Source organism: Symphalangus syndactylus, chromosome 4 (assembly GCF_028878055.3).
Source record: "Symphalangus syndactylus isolate Jambi chromosome 4, NHGRI_mSymSyn1-v2.1_pri, whole genome shotgun sequence".
Classification (NCBI taxonomy): domain Eukaryota; kingdom Metazoa; phylum Chordata; class Mammalia; order Primates; family Hylobatidae; genus Symphalangus; species Symphalangus syndactylus.
Window position 1 is genome coordinate 157312201 of NC_072426.2, and position 17329 is coordinate 157329529.

Sequence of the window (17329 nt, forward strand, 5' to 3'; positions counted from 1 at the left end):
GGCTCAGCAGGGCAGACCAGGTGGAGTGCCAGGAGGGGGAGGAGGTGAGCAGCCTGAGAAGGGCCTTCCCGCATTCATGCGCTGGTCTAGCCACTGCCTCAAGGAGAGACCCCGAAACACAGTTCACTTGTTGTGATTTGCAGGCACCTGGGTGCAGCGTTGCATGTGGAACGACTCGCTCAGCCTAAGGAACGTCAGTCCTTCCCGAGTCCCTTCTGCCTTAGCTCCTCTCTTCCGCCCTTCCCCCTTCCTTTGCCTTGCTGCTTCCCCCTTTCACCTCCCTGCCTCCTTTTCTTTCTTCCTTCCCTTCCTTTCTATCCTCTCCCCTTTTTCTTCTTTCTCTTTTCCTTCAACATGAAAGCATCAAACGACACATTTTGTTTTCCATTCCTGAGGCAGCACTCAATTGATTTTAAGAAGTGATCACGACACAGCTGCAAGGAGACGTGATGAAGCCTGAGGTTTGTCTCCTTTCCCCGCCGCACGTGTTGTGCTGTGATGCAATTATTTTTGACACACCTGGCTACATAATTAGGCTCTAAGCTTCTTGGTGGCAGGGCTGTGGCACATTCCGTCTGTGCCCCATGTGTCAGGTACACAGGCCACACAAGAAAACCACCATGGAATGAACACATCAATGAACAGTATAGGCAGTTGATGTCCAAATTTCTTTTTCAGAGAAACTCTTTTCCCAAAGGAGTCCCAGCCATCTCCTGTCTCTCCAGCCCCTGAGCCCCTGCAACTTGACTGGGAAGCTGAGGGCAACTGAATGCAGTTTGAAAACCTCCGGTAGATGTGCGATGCACGTCAGGGAATTCCTTACTGTAAACCCATAGGGGCCAGTGACTGCCCAAGAGTAAATGGAGTATTATGCAGTTGTGTTGAAACAAATTTGGAACAAAGCAATCTGGCTGGAAATAATTTGGTTAGCACACCAGTTTGGTCAAAACAATAATTTGATTTAAAAGGAATATTCATGACTCTCTGATTTTAAGTTTTTCTTTTCTTTTTTTTTTTTTTTTTGGTTTAGTTTGTCTGCTGTTACTTACCCTGTCCTCTCTTTTTTGTGTGTATCCCAGTTCATTTTCAGCCAGTTTTCAAGGGTTGACTAACAATGTTTAGAAATTAATTGAAAAAAAAAAAAGAAAGAAATGAATTGAAACGGCCGGCTCAGTGGCTCACGCCTGTAATCCCAGCACTTTGAGAGTCTGGGAGGAGTGAATCATTAGGTCAGGAGTTGAAGACCAGCCTGGCCAAGATGGTAAAACCCCATCTTTACTAAAAATAGAAAAATTAGCTGGGCGTGGTGGCGGGTGCTTGTAATCCCAGCTACTCGGGAGGCTGAGGCAGAGAACTGCTTGAACCTGGGAGGCCGAGTTTGCAGTGAGCTGAGATCGCGCCACTGCACTCCAGCCTGGGCGCCAGAGTGAGACTCCATCTCAAAAAAAAAAAAAAAAAGAAAGAAAGAAATTAGTTGAAACAATCTGAATTGTTTTTCTTGCTGTAAAAACAATGCATCCTTGCTACACAAAGTGAGAAATTATAATGTTAAAGAAATGAAACAGCCACAAAGTCCAGAGCTGGCCAGGGGTGCCCCGTTAATAAATGCAGATGCTCCTTTTGCAGGTCAGCAGCATTAAACGCTCACGATGCCCAGTCCGTCTTGCATTCTTTTGGCCCCTGTAACAAGTGTGTGTCAACAGTTGTCAAGTACTGTCACTGTCTCAGGGAAGCCTCTCCCTGCCTCTCAGGTGGGATGGGGCCCTCTTCAGATGGCTACGCAGAAAGTGATACTACTTCCCCTTGCTTTTCACAGCTCTGCTGGGGCTTCTCCTGCTTCTGAAGCCTCCCCTCCTTGGTGTCCTTTGCAGGCTCACCCTCCTCCATCTGGTTACTAAAAATTAGATTTCCTCAAGGCTGTGTCCGGGACCCTTTTTTCTTTCCAGTTCTGCACTCTCCCCGGGTAAATTTCTCCATTCCCACAGCTGCGTTGACCTCTGATGCGCCATTGAGTCACGTCTTTGTATCTCCAGCCCTCTTCTCTGAGCTTCAGACCTGCCGGCTCAACGTCCCAGAGCCGATTCCGAGTTGATGCCCCTCTGCCTCCAGACTGCTCCTCTTTCAGCTCCACTCGATTCAGTGAAGAATCACCGTCTATGCAGTTCTGTGGGCAAGAAGCCCAGGGCCATGCCTGTCACCGTCCAATCCCTTACTCCCAAATCCAAGCCATCAGCAGGTCCTGGCAGTTCCAACTCCTAAGTGTGCCTCCAACCCAGCCGTTTCTCACCACCTCTGTTGCCCAGTCTGAGCCATGCTCACCTGCTCTCCAGGTTTCCACAATGACTTCCTGATGTGTCAGTCGCCCTCATTCACCCACCCTGGATGCCTCCATTCCATTCAGGTTGCAGCCGGAGTAGTGCTTTCAAAATGCAAGTATGATGCCATCACGTTCTTCCTTAAAACCTTCCAGTGACTTCTCATTCATTTCGTGATCAGAATAAATGCTTCAGCATGGGTCAGATGCTCATGCCTGTAATCCCAGCTCTTTGGGAGGTTGAGGTAAGAGGATTGTTTGAGTACAGGATTCGAGACCAGACTGGGCAACATAGTGAACCCCTGCCACCCCCGACCCCATGCCTATCTCTACAAAACGTAAAAAATTTAGCGGGGTGGGGAGGTGTGCACCTATCATCCCACCTACTTAGGAAGCTGAGGTGTGAGTATCCTTTGAGCCCAGGAGGTCGAGGCTGCAGTGAGCTATGATTGCCCCACTGCACTCTAGCCTGGGCAACAGAGAAAAACCCTGTTTCAAAAAAAAAAAAAGTATTCAGCTTGGCTCTTAGAGCCTGGCCTGGCCTCAGCCTCTCTCCACCTTATTCACACCACACCTCTCTTCCCTTCTTTCACTGTCTTGAAACTTGCATGCTTCCCACCCTATCCAGGGCCTTAGCACCTGCTGCTCCTTGAGTCTGGGGTCTTCTTCCCACCTTACCCATCCCCTCTTTGTCACTTTCTAAGGACACCTTTGTTAACCCTCTCAGATGGAGCTAGACTCCTTATTAGATGATGTCATCATGCCTGCTTTTCATTATTGTACTTATGATACCTGTACTTTTACATTTATTTTGATAAGTATTAGATCATTTATCTCCTTCACTGGATGGTAGGTTCTCGGGAGGGGGTGCAGGTGAGGAGGGTCTGTATCTGCTTTTGCTCATGGTCGCCTCCTGAGAGTTCATTCCAAGGCCTTGAGTCACACCCTTTAAAGATGTTTTGTGAAGAAGTGGATTTGCCGTGATTTGTGAAGGATGGAAGTTCGTCCCTGGATTTCTCTTTAAAACTTTCTAATCAACATAATGGATGCTGCTAAAAAACTATGCACTCTTTTGGCCAAGATACCATCCTGCAAAGGGAGATTGGATGTGGTTAGACAGCTATAAAAACTTTTGAACACTGGAGGAATCACTTCTGCAGACAGCAGTCCAGAGAGGCAGCATCTCCTCCATTTCTCTGCAGCAGAAATGGTCGACGCCTAGAAACCCTGCAGAACGCTTTTGAAGATCATTTTGTGGAGACAATCTCACTCTTGAGATGTGAATTTGCAATCCTTTTCTTGCTGACACAGACAACATCAGTGATGCAGATCTCGCCGAAGTTACTGACAAAGGAAATGATGCAATGTGAATTCAACCCAAAGAGGCTGACAGAATTTTGACCCAAGCCTGCCCTTGCCAGATAACATTAATTGCAGAAGCTTAGGTTTTATTTGATACTTTGATGAGTTTTTAACACATTTCTATTGCATTAAAAAATCAAATCAATTAGCTATCATAGGTATGGGTATGTTATCACATCAAGGACCGCTTGGCAATCCTCAGCATTGTAATCTCTTATACTACATGAGAACAAAAGTGTGAGTGTAGTGGATGTGGATGCATTCTTCTGGAAAGATGTCTACAGTTTTTTTCAGTTTCCTAAAGAGGTTCTTGACTAATGAGGGCAGGAACCAGCAAATTATGCCTTGACTAAGGCCTCTTCCAGTCCTAAAATTACATAAACCACAAAGTCTAATGCCAAACTGGTAATGTTATTTAAAAAATAGTGGATATCCAGACCACTTGTGTTTGCAATGTTTTGACATCTGCCTGGAAAAAATTCCAGTTTTTTTTTTTTTTTTTTGAGATGGAGTCTCGCTCTGTCGCCCAGGCTGGAGTGCAGTGGCGCGATCTCGGCTCACTGCAAGCTCCGCCTCCTGGGTTCACACCATTCTGCTGCCTCAGCCTCTCCGAGTAGGCGCCCGCCACCATGCCCGGCTAATTTTTTTTGTATTTTTATTAGAGACGGGGTTTCACCATGGTCTCGATCTCCTGACCTCATGATCCGCCCGCCTCGGCCTCCCAAAGTGCTGGGATTACAAGCGTGAGCCACCGCGCCCGGCCCAGTTTTTATCCAGAGGATTGGTGTCACATGCATAGAGGCCGTGACTTAGCTATCAGGTTTACTCACACCTCTGTATGAGCAATGCTGAGCTCGTAATTTTCCCTGTGCCTGAGCCTCTGCTTCTAAGGTCAGCCTGATTGAAGGTTGTCAAGGTCCTACCATGGCAGGAAAGAGAAAGAGGCTGTACCTGACCCATAATTCTTCACCAATAGCCACTGCATGCCTCCTATTATCCAGATGACGTCACCTTGATTGTAACAAGCAAAACTTGATAGAAGCTGAGTCAAATGCCCACCCACTAACTCCCCACCCAGCCCACTGCTGGAAAGTGTGGGAGTGGAAACCAGGTGGAAATGTGTCTTTTTCTACATAGAAGGTGTCTTATTGGTCTGAAGGCCTGCCCTGGACAGGAAGAGGCCAGGAGATGAGCCCAGACCCACACCCAACACCATTCCAGGAGCGCATGAGTGGTTGCATCCAAGTGCTCCTGACTGCTTGGCTGTAGGGAGTTAACATTGCAACATGCATGGTGGGAGATGTGAACTTAGAACTCCAAAGAGTTTTAAGCGCAGACTCTTAAAAGTTTGCTATTTTTTTATTCCTTTTTTGTATTTTATAATAGTCATAAGAATAAACTTAAAAACTGCTGCCACCATGTAAGGTAGCCCTGCTTATCCAGAGAAATCAAGCTGCATTTCTACACCATATCTTACTATTCTCCCATATTCCCTATTTTCCCTCCTTCCTCCCATAGTTATTCTCTGCTTTGGGTTCTTTCCCATATGAAGTGAATGTTGGAGTCTCTTCCTCACCGCCCCCCACCCCCGCCAATTCTTTTAACATTAAACTAGAAGGATAGGGTGGAGGGATTGAGTGAGTGAACAACACACACTCAGCCCTTACTCCTTGCAGAACAGAACTGGGTCCTATATACAGTTTCTGGCTGATTTGCGGGGCCTACCCTGACTTAGGGCCTGGGATCATTTCCAGAGGCATATTCCTCCCTGCACTCCAATGGCAACATTGGGTGGGGTGCTAAAGGGCCTGTTGAACGATATTAAACGCCTCAAGACTTGAGGTGGAGTATGTTGGACTCTTCACTGTGGGTCAATTTTTCAGCCTGCTGCTTTATCTACCTGACAGGAAGACTTGAACTAGTGCCATTTCTAAATTGCACTTCTAAATATTGACTTCATGGCGAGACTCAGCGTGTCATAGCCCAGTTCACTAGAGCAACGAAGATTTTCCAGGCCTCACCGAGAGGTCTGTACAATATCCTGTGGGGAGTGGAGAAGGAAGAGGATTTAAGAAGAAAAATACAATCAAGTCGTGTTTTGAAGAAATGCCCCTGCACCTCACTTAATCTTGCAGAGACACGTGAGTGCTCACTGGGCTATTGGCTGAGGCTGGAGGGAACCAGGGTAGACAGAGAAAGGACAGCAGCAACCAGAAATACTGCAGCTGCCCCCCAGGAAGATGAGAGGGTGCCAGGGCACGCCTTGCTGGGCTGGCAGCAGAGACAGCTGGCTCTCTCAGAGCTTCATTTGAGTATCCAGTTTAGAAGGACTAGACAGTGTCTGAGAGACTAGAGACTTTATCCTATATCTACGAAGGCTTCAGCACAGCCAGATCTTCAGGGAATCTTCATTTAGGTCACTGAGGAAACTCTAGGAGGCTATCTTTATAGCTTCTTTCCTCCTGACAGTTAACACTATAACTGATCTTAAGGCATTTTTGTCACATCCCATTAGCTGTTAGACTGTGAATCAGAGGAAGATATTGGTCCCTTCTTGTCCTGAAGGAGCTGTTTTGGAGGAGCAACGAGATATTTTTCATGCAAATTAGCTTTCAGATTTCTTTAGACACTCAGTGCTATATAAATTTGTATTCTCCAAGAGGAGATAAAGGCATGAAGCAGTGGCTCATGCCTGTAATCCCAGCACTTTGGGAGGCCAAGGCGGGTGGATCACCTGATGACAGCAGATCAAGACCAGCCTGGCCAACATGGTAAAACCCTGTCTCTACTAAAAATACAAAAATTAGCCAGGCGTGGTGGTGCACGCCTGTAGTCCCAGCTACTCCGGAGGCTGAGGCAAGAGAATCACTTGACCTGGGGAGGCAGAGGTTACAGTGAGCCGAGGTCACGCCACTGCACTCCAGCCTGGGGAACAAGAGTGAAACTCTGTCAAAAACAAAAGGAGATAAAGCCTAATAATAATACCCTGTACTGCTGCAGAGAGAAGTGTGTGCAATATGGCAACTGCCCTCAGGAGGATCTCCTCCCACTTGGCCATAGCACTGGCCTTCTGGCTGCTGAAAGGCCCTCTCCAGGAGATCTTATGTGGAGAGGGCTCAAGGGTTGTTGGCAGGAAGGTTTTGTGTGTGAGGGTGTGCTCTTCAAAGCAGGAAAAACTTAAGTTCCAAGATAGAGAAAGTCAAACTATCCAGATATCATGGAAGATAATCCTCATGGTATTGGCCACGTTCATCTTGATGGTCCTTAGATTTGTTTCCAGGTGGTCCCTAATGCAGTGTTCCCAATCCATTCCCTCTGCTATGCTTGTGTATGAATTTGTTGATGATAATGCCTCTGAGAATGACCTCAAAGTGCAACAAAATCTTTGTGATTTGACCTCATCACACTTGCTAGAAGAGTCAAACTCACCCCTGGGTTTGGCTCCTTTAGCAAGCCTGATGAGCCTGCTCCATGCAGTGACTTGCTTCCTTAAATCTAGTCCAACTCCAGGAAAAGTTATCTCCTTGTAAGATAGTGGAATCCTCCTAAACTCTTCCTCTTCCCTTGCTCAAAGGTGTCTTGTGTCAGCCGAGATGGCTGCTATGGAAGGAATCTTAGGTGTCTTCTGAAGAAACTGTGATCAATTCCTCTGAAGCTGTGTCTGCTGGGAGAGCTTATGCTGGCTATGTCTTTGTTGCTCGGCCCAGCTGTGAATTCATGCAGCCTGCCCTGGCCTTCAGAAGCTCACCTGCAGGTGTGGCCACTGCTCTGCAGCAGCTTGTAGGGCATGTGCCATGCCGCAGCTGGGTGGCGGGCTGCCCTCCACGGTCTCCGTGTGTCTGTGTTCCATGCACCTCCGAGAGTTGCATAGCCGGGAGTGCCCCAGCAGCTCCCCACACGCCCACCTCCATCCAGCATCCTCCAAACTCCTGCTGAAGGCCCACGCAATCCTTGTGGGCCTTCACTCCCTCTCCGCTGCCCCCTCCCTGCAGACTACACATTTCACAACCCACCGCCTGCTCACAGACCCATCAGGCTGCCGCTGTCCTCAATCCAGACCAGTGCGACCCCCTCAGCCACTTCACCCCGTCTCCTACAGGCTGCTCTTCATTTATGCCTTCAACGTTCTAGGCCTCCCCTGGTATCTTCCTCCATAATGGCCATCGTCAGGATGACACCATTGAGAATTAGAAAAGAAGTGTCTATTGCCATGGGCGTGGGAAAGGTAAACTGACCACTTACCTAAGTAATGAATCCCACCAATGGAAAGACAATGGGAAGCGGGTTGTGTTGTTATCACTGAATCCTCTCATCCTTAATGAAAGATATTCAGTGACCAAGGTGAGGGTATACTGAGGACTTCTCACAGCAGCCGAGGCAGTTTGCATGACTACTTACCTCGTTGAGCTAGAATGTAGTGTGGGAGTCTTAACACAAAGGGACTTCATTTCATGGACTACCAAAAAATAGTGAGTGCTTTCAATTCTCTTTTCAATATTGTAGAGGAGCTCAACGACGTATGGAAATGGTACACAATTTTTTTTTTTGTAAAGCAAGTAAGCACCCTATAATTTCTCTCTCCTGTATATCCAACATTTTGCACATGAAAAAAGCAAGCTATCCTGTGGGGTTTGCTATGTCAAGAGAATCAGGAAATAGCATTATCTCTGGTCTGATGTTATTTTTTTCAAAAATGTGCCCATAAGACATATTCCTTTTCTTTTTTCTTTTTTTTTTTTCGAGATCGAGTTTTGCTCTTGTTGCCCAGACTGGAGTGCAATGGCGCAATCTCAGCTCACCGCAATCTCCGCCTCCTGGGTTCAAGCGATTCTCTTGTCTCAGCCTCCTGAGTAGCTTGGATTACAGGCATGCACCACCACCCCGGCTAATTTTGTATTTTTAGTAGAGACGGGGTTTCCCCATGTTGGTCAGGCTGGTCTCGAACTCCCAACCTCAGGTGATCCACCCACCTCGGCCTCCTAAAGTGCTGAGATTACAGGCCTGAGCCACCGTGCCCGGCCAAGACATATTTCTTAAATAAAGATCCCATTTTCCAAACCACGGCTTGGTCTTCAATTAGTAACTTGACAGTAACTGTCCTCGGAGACTCTGTGATGATTTGAGATTTAGAATGGATGTTCACACACTCACCTGGCCAGTAGTACATGTAGACCTTCCTTTTGGCCTTGGTCAGAGTGACCCACAGAGGTTCTGATCCATTCCACCAGAGAGGCATCAGGCTGTCTTTGTTGACGCCAATGTCAAAGGACTTGTTGGTGTTGGGGTCCCACATGTAGTTCCCGATCATCTGATGGACTTCACAATGGCGGCCTATGTCAATGAGAACACAGCTGTCAGTTTACGGTTCTGGTGGTTTCTATTTTTATCTTTGTTTCTTGATATATAAGCCATTCGTGCTTGTTTAGGAAGTACAGAACAGCATAAAGATTTGCTTTTGACTTTAAAAAAAAATTAGATTTTTTTTCTTAAGCTGTGCCATGAAGGTAGACAATCCAGTAAGATGTCCACTAATTGACGGAGGGTGGGGTCATTTTGAGTGACGTCACCCTGTCAAGTCAGCTGTTTTAAGTTACACTGAGCACACCGTGTGCAGAGCTTGAAGTCTAAATATGAATTAGCATGGACATCTGTGGATTCCTCTGAGACTTGGTCTCAGATTCTCACCCCAGAGCCCTCTCTGCACCCTCCAAACCCTCCTCCCGTGAGATCAGCAATCCGGCTGTTACAGTGTTTATTCTTTCCTTTCTTAGATAAGAGGAGTTGTTGCTTCAGCACTGAACAGTGATAAAACCTATGACGTTTGGAACAGAATGGCGAAAAATAGATTCAACTTTGAAAAACAAAGCAGGAAAACAACCCTCCAAATGCAGTGTTATACAGAAACGAGGGCTGGTTCTGTTGAGCACAGCTTAGTCCCAGAAGACAAGCCAGAAGTGAGAGACGCAAACGCTTGGCCTCTTTTGAAACATTAGGCTTAAATTATTTATTTTGGAGCAATCTGTTACATCTTTAAAGTAAAAATAACACAAACATTGGCAAGTGCATCAAAAATTGCTGCAATTTTAGTGAGCGTCATTTGGCACCAGGATGAAACATGCTTCACTGAGCTCCCTAACTATGCTTAATCAAGTGGCTTTTCTTCTTTGTTTTACTGTCGTTGTTTCTTCTCACCACCCTCTCCCCAAATTTTATTTTTAAACAGAAACAAAGAAAAATTATAAAATACTATTTGGAAAATAGACACTAAAAATACCAAATGGAAAAACCTTTCATTTCATCCCAGAAAGCAAGGCATGCCACAAACTATGCTACTGTGCTCCCAGAGATCCCAGCAAAAACGGTTTTCACCCAAAGCTGTAGAATTAGTGTTTTGATCTTGACCAAAACTTTCACATTAAAAAGATTAATAAACTTAAAAATAAAATAAAATTAATATGTTGAGCAATTTCGGCAATGGTTAAGGAGGTTATTTTATTTATTGTTTCAACTAACATGTATTCAGTGCTCTTCTATATATAGTCCTATGTATTGTAGGCTGTGATAGGTGTAGAGATTCCAATCTGAATAAATGTCGTGCCCATCCTCAAGTGGCTTGTAATTTAATACTCAACAGAGGGTCCTCTGTGTAAAAGACCCAGGCTTCCCGGGGCTGGGTCTGAGAAGGAGGACAGGCTGCAGCCACAACTTCAGAATTATGATGACCCTCGCTCACCCTGTTGCAGAGGATAATTCCTAGTATGTTCTCACCAACTCATTAAAAGTAGGGTCCTAATTTTATTAGTTCAACTATATTATCGCTTTTAGTATATGAAAGTTGAATCATATTAAGAGAGCCCCATTACAAGTAAAAGTACTTATCTATTTCCTTTATTCAAAATTTTGCATCCTGTGTCACAAATTGTATCATCCTAATGATGCTTACTCATCCTTTCACAAGGCAAGATAACCACGATCATATCCACAGGAAAAGGCCTCCTTCATGGACAGTCTTTCCTTATAGATAGATGCTCTCTGATCTCCCAAGTCCAGGAGGTTATCTCAACTGCAGCTGGTGTGCAAAGAAGCTGAGCAAATGTGCAAAATCGGAAGGGGGTGTGGGAAGCATCATTCCTGAGGTCAGGAACCAAAGAAGAGCCTCTGAATGAATCACCAGGAAAGGACCAGGGATATCAGACATGGGAATAATAGGGAGAGGTGCTGAGTGAGAGGGGTGGAGGGATCTCTGCTTCCAAGCTTGAGTTGTTTGGACCATTTTAGAACAAGGGCATGAAACCCAAAGATAAATGGAGGCTTCACAAGATGTGGTTTTCACAAGGCTGCATACAAGGAAGCATGAAGCAACCAGAAAACAATTTTTAAAGTACATATAATCTATACTTGTATATCTCAGAAACCCCATATCATTTGGTGAACATTTCTCTCTTCTCTTCAACACACATATTTAGCACTCTAGACTCTAAAGCGTCCAAACTCGCTCATTCTTCTTTGTTCTCTGTCTCTGAGTAGAAAATTATAAGGAGCCTCTTGTAGATTGCAGAGCTGTTGTATGGCTCGATTGTGTGTGTGCATGCACAGGTGTGAGAGAGACAGAAACAGAGGGAGACAGAGAGAGAGATGGAGAGAACATTCTCCTAGAGAATTCCTATAAGGTGGAGCGCTTTCAAGAAGGTCACCTCAGGCTCCTGTGGAGAAAGTTGGGTTTCCTCTTTTGCTGGATTGGGCCCTGAGCTGAGATGGGAGGTTGTGCTGTCCCCAGGGCTTCCTTTGCTCTGGGAAGAGTGGCCTTTCCCGGAAGCCGGCAGGAGGAGGCTGCTTCAGATCTTCTCCCGCCTTCCCATGAATACAGTAAGGCTGCAGTCTGTGCTTGCAACAGTCGAAGTCAACTCAGACTCAAGCTGATTTCCCTACCAACCCTCTGTTTCTCTTGCTCTTTCATTTTTATTGCCTCGGTAAAAGTGGTGGCTGAAAGAACAGAACAGAACACAATGTACTGGCTTCTGCAGCCCACGAGCTCTCATCTCCATATTCCTGCCTGACCCATATCTATTTTTATACAACTGCAGTTCTGGGTTTTTCTCTGGTTGTGCTTTCCAAACAGAGCTTGGATGTGGTTTGGTTTTTTGGTTTCTTTGCTCTAGGCTTGAGTAGAAACTTTCCTGACATCCTCCAACACCACAATTGCAGGTGGTTTCCAGGTATGATGTAAGGAATATCTACTGCTCTTCCTCCTCCAAATGACTACTCTGGGGGCTTTGAAATCTGTGTTTGCTTTTCTCAGAAAGAGCTCCTGGAATCGTTCCCATAGCTAGAACTGCTGTATGAAGGGGGTGGGATATGACACTTTCAGTGTTCATTCCCCAGAGTCTTACTCAAGTGTGTTCAGACGTAATGACCATCACAAGAAGTTTCTTAGCAAGCCCCCAGAAACTTCTGCACCATGTTATATGTTTCATCTCAGAAATGGCTGGCCTTCACATCCCGTGAGAAGGTACAGGATATGTCCATCTTATCTATAGCTCATGGTCACAGAAACTTTCTCTTTGACCTCTGAGTCCTCTGCTCAGCTAGACCCAACCTTGGGCTTCCTTCCTTTTGCTTGTAGAGTCCAGGTTGAGCAAGAATCCTGCTAAGTCAGTTTAGTGATAATCCTCCACGCTTGGTATCTGACCACCCTCAATATCTCACCACCCTGCCTGCCTTCAGCAAGAGTTCTGTTGAGTAGACCTAGCCAGAATTCCGTTTCCCTTGATGTTTCTTCTTAGTAGTTTTCCATCCGCTGACCCCACCATGTTCCTTGTCTGTCAATCTCTACTTGTCTGTTGTACTTGGAGTGGAGCCCAATCTCTCTCCCACTGCTGGATCCCACTGCAGGATCCTTCCATCTATCACAGTGGTTCCTCCTTAAAGAAAGTTTGCCTTACCATCTTCAACAAGCATCATAAATAAGTTTTCTTTCTTTCTTTCTTTTCTTTTCTTTCTTTCTCTTTCCCTTTTCCTTTCCTTTCTTTCTCTTTCTTTCCTTCCTTTCCTTTCTTCTCTTTCTCTTTCTTTCTTTCCTTTCTCTCTTTCCTTTCTTTCTCTCTTTCATTTCTTTCCTTTCTTTCCTTCCTTTTCTCTCTTTCTTCTCTCTCTCTCTCTTTCTCTTTCTTTCTTCTTCCCAATCTCACTTTGTCACCCAGGCTAGAGTGTAGTGGAGCAATCATTGCTCACTGCAGCCTTGACCTCCCCAGGTTCAGCCTCCTCCTCAGCCTCCCAAGTAGCTGGGACCACAGGCATGCGCCATCAAGCTTGGCTAATTTTTTTTTTTTTTTTTGGAATTTTTGTAGAGACAGGGTTTTGCCATGTTGCCAAGGTTGGTCTCAAACTCCTGGGCTCAAGTGATCCACCCGCCTCAGTATCCCAAAGTGCTGGAATTACAGGCATGAGCCACTGTGCCCAGCCAAGTTTCTGTTTAACAGTGGACATCTATAAGGTTGCTATTACTTAGATGTCAGTCTTAATTTTTCTCATTGTTTTCAAACAGTCAATGTCAATTCCTTTTATAGTTCCTTACCTCTTTTATTCTTTTTGCATTCATTCAACATGTATTTATCAGATAATGTTTGCATGCTAAGTATATAAAGATAAAAAAGAAATGGTCACTGTCTTTGGCTCACAGTCTGCTATGGACAATAATATGGCACAGTGGTTAAGGGAACGATTCTTGGAGTCAGATTGTATAGGTTCAAGTATAAACTCTACTATTTACTGTCTGCATGACCTTGGACAAGTAGCTTAGACTCTCTGAAGGCTCAATTGCCTCATCTGAGTAATGGGCATCATAACAATTATTGTGAACAGTCATCCGTTTGCATGGCAGCATGGAACCATAAAAATGGCCAAAACCATGAAAAGCTATCTTAATAATCAGTGGGGTGGGGTGAGGGGAATAGGATTGTTCTGTGACACTTAAAAATGTTTGTCAAAATATTGAAAATTCTCCTATCAGTTATACAGGAAAATGAAGGAAGAATTGTACAATTATAATTTATTAGTATTTTATAATTTACAATATTAGAAACATGGAGAATTAAAGGGCACTATTTCTTTGTAAGAAATTTATGAAGAATGCTTTGAACAGTGCTTGGCTGCTTCTTCCAGAGATATAACAAAATATGAGTGATCATCTTTTCTATGCCTTAGGGGATTGTTATGTTCTTTCTAAGTTTAGGTTGGCTTTCAACATCTTATCCTTTGTGCTTTCAATGTCATAAAATAGCTCCAGGGGCTCTTTAATGTGAAGTTTTTGCTGGTGTCACTTCCTCTGGGACATCTTCATCCTTTTTTTCGTAACTTTTTTCTTAATTTATGTCAATAAATTCACCCTCAGTAAGGTCCTTGGGCTACATATCTAGAGCTTTGTAAATGATGTCAGTGTCAATATTCACATGGTCAATGATCTCTTCCATAATTCCACTTATATTTGATTCAAATCCTGCAAAGTTATTTTCCAGTACAGTAAGAGTCTCTGCCATCCTCCATGTATATTACTTGCTGTTCCTATCTGTCATGATGCTTGAATGTTTCTGGCTGCATGTTTTATGTCACAGTTCTTCCAAAGCTTAGCTAAATAAATTGCATTATCTCCCATTGTATCATCAATAACCTGTCTGAAATACAGGTTACTTACATCTAAAATAATAGGCTTCAAAAGTTGCAATAACTTATTGTCCAATTTAATAGATGATTAAAGTTGCTTTTATAGAAAAAGCAAATTTACTCATATTCTTTCAAGTATTCAAGAGGGTCAGCATGACCTGGAGCATTATCCAATGATAGTAATGCATTAGAAGTTAAACTATATGGGTTTATCAGTGGGACACAGGGAAGCAACACAACTGCGTGCTTTGCTCTCCATGCATGAGCTAATATTAGATGAGCAGCAGCGAATCACCAGCAGACTATGAAAGAAGTGATGTGATTGACCAACAATCATGATGCATATTTGTGATTTGCATAATGATAAATAGTCCTAGTGGACTGAGGACTAGCAGGGAAGTTTATAGTTTATGCTACAGCAGCTACAATTAGGGCCACCAGATTTATTTTAGTCAACATACTGTGGTAACTGAAATTCGAATCATGTTGTTGGAGAACTGACATTATTATTTTTTATTTTTTTTAATATCTTATTTCAATCGATTTTGGGGTATAGGTGGTTTTTGGTTGTGTGGATAAGTTCTTTAGTGGTGATTTCTGAGAGTTTGGTGAACCTGTCATCAAGCAGTATACATTGTACCCAATGTGTAGTCTTTTATCCCTCACCCCCATCCCACCCTTTTGCCATGAGTCCCCAAAGTCCATTACATCATTCTTATGCCTTTGCATTCTCATAGCTTAGCACCCACTTATAAGTGAGAACATACGATATTTGGTTTTCCATTCCTGAGTTATTTCACTTAGAATTATGGCCTCCATTTCCATCCAAGTTGCTGCTAAAGACATTATTTCATTCATTTTTATGGTTGAATAGTATTCCATAGTATATATATACCACATTCTCTTTATCCACTCATTGATTGATGGGCACTTAGGTTTGTTCCATATTTTTGCAATTGTGAATTGTGCTGTTATAAACATGCATGTGCAAGTGTCTTTTTTATATAATGACTTCTTTTCCTTTGGGTAGATACCTAGTAGTGGGATTGCTGGATCAAATGGTAGTTGTACTTTTAGTTCTTTAAGGAATCTCCATACTATTTTCAATAGTGGTTGTACTGGTTTACATTCTCGCCAGCAGTGTAAAAATGTTCTCTTTTCACCACATCCACACCAACATATATCACTTTTTGACTTTTTAATTATAACCATTCTTGCTGGAGTAAGGTGGTATTGCATTGTGGTTTTGATTTGCATTTCCCTAATAGTGTGAGCATTTTTTCATGTTTGTTGGCTATTTATATGTCATCTTTTGAGAATTGTCTACTCATGACTTTTGCCCATTTTTTGATGGGATTATTTGGAGAACAGACATTATTTAATCTGTGGTAATTGAGTTTTGTGCATATCTGAATTGTGCAAAGCAAAGAGTGTGTATGCATGCACATGTGTACATGCACATAAACATACATAGCACATGGTAAGCACTGTTAATATTAACTTATATTACTATGAGTATTAGGGGAAGAGTCACACAAATGAATGCAATCTAGAGGTCAGCTGGAGCACTCTCTCTCATGAGCTCTCCATATGATTGGTTCCAATCCTACTTCCACCAAGATTCTCACAAGTCCCCAGGAGATACACATAACTGCAGGCATCTCTACCTCCATACTCCTGCTTCCAGGACATATGGTGTCTAGAAATGTAGCTCAGCCCTTTCCTGTATGACAAAAAGGAACCTCCTCACATGAAATATTCATGAGTTGGGTGAACTTTATTGGGGATTCAGTCTGGAGAAGAGGGGGAGATTGAGGGCAAAGAACTTCCAACTGAACATCAGACATCCAACGTCTCTTCTTGACAGAGAACACAAAAGCAAAGACAATAAAAACAAAAAGAAATAGATGGGACTTAATTAAACTAAAAAGCTTCTGCACAGCAAATGAAATAGCAGAGTAAACAGACAACCCACACAGACTGGGAGGAAATCTTCTCAATCTATACATCCAACAAAGGACAGATAACCAGAACCTACAAGGAACTCAAACAAATCAGCAAGAAAAAAATCCCATGAAAAAGTGGGCTAAGGACATGAATAGACAATTCTCAAAAGAAGATATACAAATGACCAGCAAACATATGAAAAAATGCTCAACAACGCTAATGATCAGGGAGATGTAAATCAAAACTACAATGCAATACCACCTCACTTCTGCAAGAATAGCTGCAATCAAAAAATAATAGAGGTTGGCATGGATGTGGTGCAAATGGAACACTTTTACACCGTTGGTGGGAATGTAAACTAGTACAGCCACTATGGAAAAGTGTGGAGGTTCCTTAAAGAACTAAAAGTAGAACTACCATTCAATCCAGCCATCCCACTCCTGGGCATCTACCCAGAGGAAAAGAGGTCATGATATGAAAAGGATACTGGCATACACATGTTTATAGCAGCACAATTCATAATTGCAAAAATATGGAATCAGCCCGAATGCTCCTTAATCACTGAGTGGATAAAGAAAGTGTGGTGTATATATATATCATGGAATACTACTCAGCCATGAAAAGGAATGAAATAATGGCATTTGCAGCAACCTGGATAGAATTAGAGACCATTATTCTAAGTGAAGTAACTCAGGAATGGAAAACCAAACATTGTATATTCTCACTCATAAGAGGGAACTAAGCTATGAGGATGCAAAGGCATAAGAAAGATGTAATGGACTTTGGGGACTTGGGGGGAAAGGGTGGGAGGGGGTGAGGGACAAAAGACTACACATTGGGTACAGGGTACACTGCTTGGGTGATGGGTGTACCAAAATCTCAGAAATCACCACTAAAGAACTTACTCATGTAACCAAACACCACCTGTTCCCCAAAACCTATTGAAATAATAAGAAAAAAGGCATCCAAGGTATCCCCAGTCTTTGCAGCAACCACTGCCCCCTCCCCCCGTGGTTTTCTCCTGGTCACCACTCTTATGGACCCCAC

General features: G+C 43.7%; 1 protein-coding gene across 10 annotated transcripts in view; it reads right to left on the reverse strand.

Annotated features, from left to right (window-relative positions):
* Positions 1-17329, reverse strand: part of ENPP6 (ectonucleotide pyrophosphatase/phosphodiesterase 6) — a 213052-nt gene that overhangs the window by 65734 nt on the left and 129989 nt on the right. For all 10 annotated transcript variants that reach the window (XM_063637756.1, XM_063637752.1, XM_063637751.1 and 7 more), the window contains one exon: positions 8828-9007. In XM_063637756.1, coding sequence (XP_063493826.1) covers positions 8828-8984 — 157 coding nt within the window. In that variant the 5' untranslated portion in view covers positions 8985-9007. The remainder of the gene's footprint in view (positions 1-8827; positions 9008-17329) is intronic.